Source organism: Callospermophilus lateralis, chromosome 7 (assembly GCF_048772815.1).
Source record: "Callospermophilus lateralis isolate mCalLat2 chromosome 7, mCalLat2.hap1, whole genome shotgun sequence".
Lineage (NCBI taxonomy): Eukaryota > Metazoa > Chordata > Mammalia > Rodentia > Sciuridae > Callospermophilus > Callospermophilus lateralis.
In genome coordinates this window covers 5,209,750-5,220,482 of record NC_135311.1, presented here as the reverse complement: position 1 = coordinate 5,220,482, position 10,733 = coordinate 5,209,750, and the positions used below count along the sequence as shown (strand labels likewise).

General features: G+C 50.2%; 1 protein-coding gene across 1 annotated transcript; it reads left to right on the top strand.

The window, feature by feature from the left end:
• Window positions 1-625: 625 nt before the first annotated feature.
• Window positions 626-2,526, top strand: S100a2 (S100 calcium binding protein A2). The gene is made up of 3 exons (XM_076861635.1): window positions 626-663; window positions 1,184-1,331; window positions 2,276-2,526. The coding sequence occupies exons 2-3, from the start codon at window positions 1,191-1,193 to the stop codon at window positions 2,426-2,428; spliced, it is 294 nt and encodes a 97-aa protein (XP_076717750.1). The 5' UTR covers window positions 626-663; window positions 1,184-1,190; the 3' UTR covers window positions 2,429-2,526.
• The last annotated feature ends 8,207 nt before the right edge of the window (window positions 2,527-10,733 follow it).

Genomic DNA, 10,733 nt, shown 5'->3' with positions numbered 1-10,733 from the left:
GCCCCTTGGGGGGACCCTCTGTGAGATAGATGGAGGGATCTTTCTCCAGGTTCTTCCGGGAGGTCTCAGTTTGGGGGTCATCCGCGGCCTTCCCTCGGGTCTCTTGGTCGGGGCATGTTATTCTGCAGGAGAACTTCTTTGGGGGTCTAGACCAAGGGCAGGTGATATGAGTGTGAGGGGTGCTTTAAGGAGAATTCTGAGTTGGTTTTGTTTTTGCAAAGTCCTGGCTAATCCTTGGTAAGGCTGAGGAACAAGAAGCAGGGGTCTCCAACACAGGGCCCCACCCAGGGCTCTGGCCTGGAATAGCGGCATAGCTCTGCCCACGGCTGCTCCCCATGCTCTCCCACCTAGGTGAGGGCAGGTGGGTGGGCGGGGCTGGCCGCGGGGCCCAGGGCTTTCCCTGCCTCCAGGACAGCTCCTCTGGCCTTGCTCTGGGACCTGCCTGACTTTGCAGGCTGACCTCAGCCCTCTCAGCGGCAAATGGAAAATGCCCTCTGAGGTCCATCCTTGTGACCCCAGATTCTACCTGGATCCCAAGGCACGAAATGTTTAGTTTCTTTAGTTCTAATCCCAGCAAGGTCCTTCGTGGTGGGGGCATTCGGAGGCCCCTGCCCTGCCCGTGTCTTGCCAGCATACACAGCACTCCAGGACTGAGGACCTCCGGTGAGCAAGGAGACACGTCTCCGAGAGCCCCTAGCCCGAGGGAGGCAACATCCCTGCCAAAGAGGCTCCCAGGCAGTCGGCAGCCCTGGCCCGAGGCACAAGAGACCCCTGGAGGGAGCCTCAGACTTCCGGGAGCCAGGGCTATTGCCCGGTGGTGCAGGGAGCCACCGGCCAGCCCTGTGCACACCTGGGCTCCCCGGAGCTTGGCACAGCTCTAGTCACCCTGTTAGTTCCCTTCCCAAGACACTCAAAAGGGGGAGCCCTGCCCTCAGAGGTGTGTTCCTAGTGTGACTGTGCCCTTGGGGGACACGGGGAAGGTCCAGCATCTGCCCTCATGCCAGGTGTAGGCACGACCCCTGCCCACGGGAGCCACATTGTGAGGGCGAGATGGGGCCCCCACTTGCAGAGGGGCTTGGTGAAGTGGGGGGGGGCACCCAGGGCAGAAGTGGGTCCTGCTGGCTGGGCTGTGGCCCCAGGTGTCTCGGTGACATCAACATCATTGCCACTTCTACGGCCCCAGGTCCAAGATGTCCAGTCCCCTGGAGCAGGCGCTGGAGGTGATGGTCAATACCTTCCACAAGTACTCTGGCCAAGAGGGAGACAAGTTCAAGCTGAGTAAAGGGGAGATGAAGGAACTTCTGCAGAAGGAGCTGCCGAGCTTTGTAGGGGTGAGTGGGGCAGGCTGGGGGGAATGCGGGGCGGGGTGCAGGGTAAGTCTCTGCCTCTTCACTCCTGTGGTGCCTGCTGGTGCAGAGGCCAGGGTGGGGTCGAGGGTTCCCACCACGACTTTGGCTTCTTGGTTTCACTGGAGTGGGAACAAGGCCCGTGTGTGAGCATTCTGTTTATGGCTGTCCCCTGCAACATTCTTGAGAACTGTGTGCTGTTGGGGCCCTCAGAGTCCATCTGTCAATTCTCTTCACTGGAGAATTGAGCAACTCAAAGCCCAGAGAGGGAAAGTGACTGGCCCAAGATCACACAGCTAGCCTGTGTACTTCCCCCTCCTCTTATTTTCCATATTTACGTGCCAAACCAAGGGGGCATGTAGACAGGATAACGCCGCAAAGACATGCACTCTGGGACATTTTGCAGAGAAATGCAGTCATTTCCCAATTTGCCCCTTGCTACCCTTGTACTGACTAACGGTAAAGTCAGGTCTCAGGCTTTGACCATATGAGGCAGGTCTGTCCTTCCGTCCTCCCTCCCTCTCTCCCTCCGTCCATCCCTTCCTCCCTTCCTTCAATTTCCAAATCATTTTGGTGGTATAAAGAGCATTTGCTTTTTCTGAATCCCATGCTGATTTGGGGGAGCAGCAAGCCTGTGTCCTCTTTAGCAAAATGGGGTCATGATATCCAGCTGGTTGGGCTTCCGTGGGGGTTAGAGCCGATGGGCACTTAGAGGTGTGTCCAGCATCCCCCTACCCCCAGGAGGGTCCAGCCGTCTTGCTCACTGGACGCGTGTTGTAGCTTGCGGGGTCTCCCTGCCCACCACGTCCCTGGCAGCCAGTGGGAGGGAGCGCTGGGCCCTGGCTTGGGGGCCTGATTCTGGCTGTGGCTTTGGTGCGGAGTCGGGCAGGAGCCAGCCTGGCCGTGACCCCGGTCCTTCCTGCTTTCAGGAGAAGGTGGATGAGGAGGGGCTGAAGAAGCTGATGGGCAACCTCGATGAGAACAGCGACCAGCAGGTGGACTTCCAGGAGTACGCCGTATTCTTGGCCCTCGTTTCCATCATGTGCAATGACTTCTTCCAGGGCTACCCAGACCGGCCCTGAGGCCGAACTCTGGACTTGGGCCACCAATCTCTTGGGTTCAGGAGGACTCTCTGTCCCTTTTGATTTTGTACTCAATAAAGATTTTTATTTGTTGGTAATACTCTCATTGCTCAGTGCTGCCCGGTCACTTGGCTGGTTCAGTTAAAGTGCTGGGAACTGGGGCCTTCCCGAATCCCACCCCGTTCTGCACCTTGACTCTCCAGGTCAGAGCTGTGCCTTCGGCCCTCGTTTTGAGATTTCAGACACCAATAAAAATCTGGGAATCAAAATATTTTTTCAACATTTTATTTCGCCAAATAAAGATATTTTAAAAAAGGGCAAATACCATCGACCATTCCTAACATCCCATAAAAAGAAAAGTTCAGTTCCAACCCAGAAGTGTCTAACCTCAGAACAACGGACAGACTTTAATACCGTGGGCAAGGAGTGGGCCGAGAAGCTGGTGGGAGACATGGATTGGCCTCAGCAGCCCTGCCAAGCTTCAGTTTTGAGGACTCTTTGTCAGGTTGTAGGCCCTAGGCGGCGTACTTATTTTCATAAAAGCTATACTTATTTTCACATCTGCTTCCAGATTGGCTGGCTCTATCTTGAGTCCATTCCTCCCCTGTTGATCTCTGCTAAAAGCTCCTAGGGAGCTAGCTCCTGCCAAAATTCTTTTTGTTCCCCTAACATTTTCTCTAAAACCGTAGGCCAGGTTGCCACAGGTTCTGCATCCTAAGGCACATCAGGTGACACTTTGACCCGACGCTTTGCCATGTCATAACAAGGGTTACCAACCTTCCCGTCGTCATATGGTTTTCTTTGTAGTCTTTGTCCAGTTTCACATTTTATGTTCTTTTCCTTGTTAGATTCTACTTCTAGTTACCAAATGCTCTACCAGTTAGTGATGGATTTAGTTTACAGAGAGCCTGACTAGTAATGTCATAAATAAATCAGCATTTTAATGCCCCTCACAATAAGCTGTCTGGATAGGTAGGTCATGTTTGGCTCAGTGGCTCAGAGATGCTTTACGGGTTACCTGTCGATGTACAATGAACCAGCCCCCTGTATGGTGCCTTAAAACACAAATTGGTTGTCTCTAATGGTTCTGTGGCTAGCCTGGGCTTAGCTAATGGGTCTCATTTAGGATGTCTCATGCGCTTGCCGCAGTCTGGCTGGGCACAAATCACGAGCCACTCACAGCTTTGTAGATTCAAACAGCAACTCTTTATTCCCGAGCTCACACCAGCCTTCTACAAACACGTTCTGGGGAAATCCACGTTCTCTGCCCAAATCCACACCTCCACTGGGCTTCTGTCTCCCAAATATATTCTGAATCCCGTGAGAACTCAAGGGGAAACTCAGGCAGCAGGATATGCCCTATTCTAAACCGGGAACGCCCTAAACTCGGATTATCCTAAACCGGGAACACCCTAAACGCGGATCCGCCCTGGTCCTTGAGCAAGGTCACCTTACATGCAATGTCGCTGCAAAATGTCCTATTTCCACGAGTCCTTCCACTAAAGAAATATGGGAGTACGCTGGCAAGGAAATTGTCATACCTACTTGGCTGATGGCTCCCAGCATGCGCTTGGTATTGGAAATTGGAGTGGGTCATTTGAAAGTTCTGATTAGCTGGGCATGGTTGGTGCAGTTCTGAAGTGAGTCACACACACAGGTCATCAGTTCCTTGATGGAGCCCAGTGTTACTCTCTATACATGGTTCTCCTGGATCCTGGCTCTTGGCTTCATGTTCTGAGTCAACTCTTTTTTTTCCATAAGATATGTCTGGGCTGGTCATGGTGGTGAACACCTGTAATTCCGGCTACTTGGGGAGAGGCTGAGGCAGGAGGATCCCAAGTTCAAGGCCAGTCTATGTAATTGGGCAAGACTCTGTCTCAAAATAAAAAAATACAAAGGGCTGTGAATATAGCTCAGTGGTAGAGTGCCCCTGGATTCGATCTTCAATACTTGGGATGAGGATGAGAAGAGAGAGAAATGTCTGTTTTATAGGTAAGTAGCTTTCCCTATCTATTTCTTCCCTGTAAAAGGCTGAAGACTCAAAACTCTCTCCCCCCCCCCCCTCTCTCTCTCTCTCTCTTTAGAGTTTTTCTGTTCCTTTCTTTCCAAGATGATACAATTCCTTTAAAAATATTGTGGACTCCCTGCGCACCAATTTATAATTAGATGAAAGCCAGAGCTACACATCTGTTTGAGACTGATCTCTTTTTACCTTAGGCTGAGAGTCAGGGTGCTGTGAGAGAATGTTCTTAAGACCCTTAAAAGCCCTTCTCTGCAATGGTCCAAGTGGCACACTTCTAAAAGTTCTAGAAGCCAAAATGGTGGGTGCAGTGGTGCAAACCTGTGATCCTGGTGGCTTGGGAGGCTGAGGCAGGAGGATGGAGCGTTCAAGCCTACTCTGGGCTATTCAGCCAGACCCTAAAAGCTCAAAAGGCTGGGAACCTAGCTTACTGGTAAAGAGCCCTGGGTTCAATCCACAGCACTGCAAATAAGTAAATAAATAAAGTAAAAATAAAGAAGATTACTAGAATCTGTATTTTTTATTTGAGAGAGCTTAGGAAGTTCCCCTTAAGTCTTTCTGAGTCTCACGAAGAGTCCTCACCTTTGATTTCAGTTTTACCTGGAGACCCCTTCACAGGCAGAGCCCTGGAGTTGACTTTTGCCCTGAGACCCTTTATCACTTTGAGACACTTTTGCTGGCTGGAAAAACTCCAGTGGGACCTCAGTATTTCCTCTAAGTTCTGCTAAAAAACAAAAATAGGTCCTTGTTCGCTTCAGCTCTCTCTTCTCATTTTTAATCAAAGGCAGCCAGAGGAGACAGACAGGCAACTTCACTGTTCTGTCTGAAGTCTTCTTGTCTGGGATCTAGAAACGTCACCAGGTGCCTTTTCCATTCCCCCTCAACACCAGATGATGGTGTTGCCGGACATCTCACCGCTACCTGGCAGGGTCTCCCTTTTCTCCAGCTGCAGGAACAATTGGTTTTTTTGGCTGTCATTCAAATTATTACCAACTAACTACCTTTTTAAGGCCCTCCCAGCTTTCACCCGTTGCCTGGTCCCAAAGCTAATGACACCCGTTTTAGTTTTTTTTTGTACTAGCAGAATCTTCCTTGGGCACTCTACCACTGGGCTACATCCCAGCCCTTTAATTTTTCTTTCTTTCTTTCTTTTAAATTCTGAGACAGACTGGTCTCTAAATTGTCCAGGATGATCTCCAACTTGCGAGTCTCCTGCCTCAGCCTCTCTGAGTAGCTGGGATTATGGGCATGCACTACGGAGCAGGGCTAAAACATGGATTGGCCTGAATGAAAAAGGAAGAGGGGGACGGAGAGTGGACAGATAATAGGCAGTATTTTTCTGAATTGTTTTCTTATTTTTCTTCCTTCCCTGGGAAATCCGCTGCTTGGGAACCATGTGCAGAGTAGCTCAGGTTCAGTTCTCTAGGACGGAAAGGAGCCCAGGAGAAGGTGCTGGAGACCCTCTGGTTCTCACTCTTCGTCCTTCACGGCACACTGAGCCCGGTGAGGCGAGGCTGGGCCGGCCTGCAAGGATAAGTGGTCTCTTTTTGAGGCCATAAACAGACAGAAGCCCACTGTCCTCAGACTCTGCAGGGAAGGAGTGAGGAGACACAGGGAGGGGAGTCACCGTGGTGATCAGCATCTCTCTGCGCAGTTCTCAGAACTCCTTTGTGCACACTGTCATCTCAGCCTCATGGCAACCCCTCAGGAACGATCACTAGGCTCTGTTTACAGATGGAGAAATGGAGAGGTGGCAGCATCAGCCATTTGTGGAACACCCTCTCCACAGGTGCTCTGTGGGGCCTACCAAGACTGGACAGGGAATGTGCTGTTGGTTCTGCACACCACGATGAGGAAACATATGGGAGAGGAAAAAGAAGAACTTGAGCCATGTCTGTAAGAAAAGTCTGCATGTCCATGGGGCACTGGGGGTGGGGGGAGGGGCACTGGGCCTTCCTCTGCTTCTTCAAGGTGAGTCCAGAGCCCCGGGCTTTGTGTGAGCTGAAGGGACCTGGCTGACCAGAGGCCAGGTGCTTCTGGTCTTCCCGCTCTGTTTAACAGGGGGACAGGACCACTCCCTGGTGGCTGGATCCTGCAGTCTGATTTCTTTTGGACTTCTGGTCCCAGTGGGTCCTGGCTTCTGGGCCCTGGATTCTGGAACTGCTTTGGTGGGTGGAAACTGGCTTCAGTCAGCTAACCACCTCTGGAGTTGTCCCCAGCTGGGCCTGTCCCAAAGAAAGCTGATCTCCATTCCTCTTGGGTGTTTGACAAACTAACAAACAAGGCACTTTTCTAGCCACTCCCAACACTCCCCCACCCCTCTCCAGATCTCTGTGCTGAGGCAGAGAGAAGGAAGAGCTGCAGGCCAGACTCTCCCTTTCCCTGTGGGACTGCTGTTGGGAGGAGAGTTAGGGACTCTCACCTCCTGTGATGTCCTACTGGCCTTTGCTCCTTTGGGTTAGCCCCCGGCAGTTTCATTAACAGTCCAAGAAATGGAGGGCAAAGGTAGATTTCTTACCTAAGTCAAGTCTGTTTACTAGTTGCTCAGTTCTTGATTACAAGTTGTTGGGACAAGGAAAAGATAGTCTGGGAACACCGGCAAGAGGAGAGGTTGGGCTAGTGCCCTGGGTGGTGGCGAGACCCAACCACCTGAACTTAGTCTGGGTTTCAGGCTCCTTTTATCCTTAGGCAAGGGGAGCGGACTACTTGGTTTTGGAAAGGATCGAGGACAGATGACCATGTGCCTCTCCAAGCTGTGCTGCCATGGATGCTGCAATCACAAGGCGCCATGCCCCTGTGAATTTTGGAAATCTTTATCTTGGTATCTTTAGCCTTGAAGTGAGAGGAGAGAAAGTAGGGAAATTTAGGGAAAATCAATCTTGTACTAGTTCCAGACAAATGTTCCTTAAATGACTAATACGTGTATATGTGGAATTGCGCAAAAATCTGACCCAATGGTCAGATTGGGAGAAAAAAAAAAAAAAAAAGAGGAAATCTTTTTTTTGGTTTGTTTGTTTTCTTAGTCATTCATGACAGTGGAATGTATTTTGACATATCAAACATACACGGACTATCACTTTCCATTCTTGGGTTGTCCATGATGTAGAGTTTCACTGGTCCTGTATTCCGATATGAACTTAGGAAAGTGATGTCGGATTCACTCTACTGTCTTAAGAGGAAATCTTAACCAAAAGTTAAGGCACAGGAGACGGATACAATAAGAAGGCAGAGATGTTACACTTTCCCATCCTGTTTTAGTCACCGATCAGACACTTGTACAGTTGCAAGTGAAGAGTCAGTATTTTTAGCAAAAGTGGCCAGTAAGTCCTTGAAAAGACCCCAGCTATCACCATGACCCACATGACAGAGTATCACCTGCAGCTAAGCTAGTGGGAGACTCATAATGTATTGTTCAGTTACATCACTTCCAAAATTATTAATTTTTTTTTTTTTTTTTTGTATTGGGGATTAAACCCAGGGGTGCTTAACCACTGAGCCTTTTTATTTTGAGACAAGGTTTCACTAAGTTGCTGAGGCTGGCTTTGAACTTGTGATCCTCCTGCCTCAGCTTCCCAAATGGCTGGGATGATAGGCGTGAGCCACCATGCCTGGCAAAATGAGTGGTTTTTAGAGTTAATTAAGAGCGAGTGAAGTTGGAGGGTTTATTGAGGCTTTTCCTCAATTACAAGCTCTGACGCACAAAAAAGTGATTGAACTGTGAAATGGACGTCGTCAGCTGTTGACTTGGCAGACTAAAAAAAAAGGACAGATCTCCAGGTGCGGTGGCACCCACCTGTCATCCCAGCCACTCAGGGGGCTGAGGCAGGAGGATCAAAAGTTTGAGGCCTGCCTGGGCAACTTCAGAAGACCTTGTCTCAAAATTAAAAAATAAATAAATAAATAAAATAAAAATTCCTGGGGATGTAGCTGGGGGGGAGGGAAGTACTGGGGGAGGGAAAGAAAAAAACAAAACAAAAAATAGTGGTAGGTCTAAGCTTCGCAGACTCCTGGATCCCAGCTCAGGTCTTCTTTTCTGAGTTCTGTGGAGAGTCCTGCCTGGCTCCGGCCCTATCTGCAGTAATCCAATACCCCGCCCCATGCTTTCCCCATACTTGGCTCAGGAGATGAGAAAGGAGGTCAGGCCTTTGGGAAAGGTTCTTTGGCCCCGTGGGGCTGTGGGATTGGAATGGTCACTCTGTCCCCGGGGCTCAGGCCTTTTGGGCACAAATGCAGGGACTGCCCAGGTGCTCAGGACACTTCATTTTATTTTCCCCGGAGGCACAGGACAGACAGTGACCTTTCGGTGGATGATGCAGTGAAATGAGGGCACTGACAGTGGGGACAAGGGGCAGGGGACAGTGCGCTAGGAAGCACCGCCAGACAGGCAGCATGGGCAGGGGACCCCGAGGCCTCTCACATGGCCCACAGTGACAGCAAGTGAAACAAAGCCCTTGGACGCTGGATTCTTAGTCTTCTCCGTCTCCCCCCGCTTCTTTTTTTCTCCACTGGGAAGTCAACCCAGGGTCACTTGACCACTGAGCGACATTCCCCAGTCCCCCACTCTGTTGGTCCTGAGGATTGAACCCAGGGGTCCTTTACCCCTGAGCCACATCCCCAGCTCTTTCTATTTTTTTATGTTGAGACAAGGTCTTGCTGAGGCTGGCTTTGAACTTACGACTCCTGTCTCAGCCTCCTGAGCTACTGGCATCACAAGCTGTGCGCCACCACACCTGGCCCTTTTTTCTTCCTTGAGTCAGTCTCACTAAGTTGCCCAGGCTGGCCTTGAACTTGCCGTCTGCCTGCCTTCCTTAGCCTCCCAATTTGCTGGACCACGACCAGCTTCACATTAGACCTGTAAGGTAGAAATCTTCCAGATCCATTTCAGAGGCAAAGAAAGTAGTGCCCTAAAAAGGTAAAGGCACGCGTGCTGAGGTCAGTTGGTGGAGAGTGGTGGAACTCTGAGTGAGGGTCTGGCTAGGGTCCTTCCATGACGGTCCTCCAATTCCCACGGGTTTGTACCCAGCCCACCCTAGGAGTCACCTTCCAGAGTGAGCTCCTTGCCCAGTCTCTCCCAGGGGACAAACACAGGGCGGGGCAGCCATCCATGTCCAGCAACATTAAAGGCTGGTAGATAAGCACGTGGACTTGGGAGTTCTTCCCTGACCACCCATCTAAAGCAGCCTCTCACCAACACCATTTTCTTTCTCGTAACTCTGCTTTATTTTCCCTCTTGACATTATGTCACCAGACTATTAAACATTCATTTGTTATTGTCTGTTTCCCCGGCTAGATTCATCTCCCTGGAGCAGGAACTGTATCTTTCTTTTTTTTTTTTTTTTTTTTTTTTTAAATATTTTTAGTTGTAGCTGGACACAATACCTTTATTTTGTTTATTTAATTTTTTTAATGTGGTTCTAGGGATCGAACCCAGGACCTCAGCAGTGCTAGACAAGCTCTCTATCAATCACTGAGCCACAACCCCAGCCCCTGAACTGCATCCCTTTTGTTTATGGTGCCAGGTGCCAGAACAGATGCCTCTGAATATTCACATGAACAGTGGCTGGCTCCTGAGCCTGCCACTCACTAGGTATGTGGCCTTGGGCATCAACAGGCCCTTTCTACGTCCTGGGCAGCTATGTATTCCATGAACATTGTATTTATTAACTCATTTAAGCCCCACAACAAACTTATGTGGTAGTTACTACTATTGTCCTCCATCATGGGCAGAGGAAGCCCCGGGAGCAGAAGTGACCCACTTAAGGGGGAAGAAGTGATTGACCTAGAACCAAGTTAATTGTTGGCTCAACATGGCTCCCGCTTCTGAGGCATGACTGTCTCTGCCCTCTTCCCCCTGCTCCCCATAACTCCCTGCCTATAAAACAGGGTTAATCACAGCTTTTCCTTCCCTTCTGCCCCTGTCTCCAGGGGGGTGGAGGCCGTGGAGGTGACGACCCAGGCAAGGCTGGGTGCTGGGCCCTGGTGGGGTCACAGTGTCGTTAGCTCTCGGGCTGCCTCTCTGGGCATGAGGATGTCTTCACTGTCCTGTTGTCCCCTCCCCACCCCACCCTACTCTCCTGGGTCTTCAGTCTCTTTCTGTGAAACAGGGAACTTAGGGTTAGAGGGAGAACAGAGAACGGATGTGAAAGGATTTCCATTTCTGGTCATCTGGTCATTTCTGCTAAAGCAAAAACAAAGCAAAACAAAACAAACAAAAAAAAAAACAACAGAGGAAATTCTGGATACAATTAAAATTATCTATTTTTTCAGAGAATTGCCAAGGCAGTA

Coding starts and splice junctions, on each gene's coding strand:
- S100a2 (XM_076861635.1), top strand. CDS start 1,191: ATGTCCAGTCCCCTGGAGCAGGCGCTGGAGGTGATGGTCAATACCTTC. Junction 1,332..2,275: donor AGCTGCCGAGCTTTGTAGGG/GTGAGTGGGGCA, acceptor TCCTGCTTTCAG/GAGAAGGTGGATGAGGAGGG.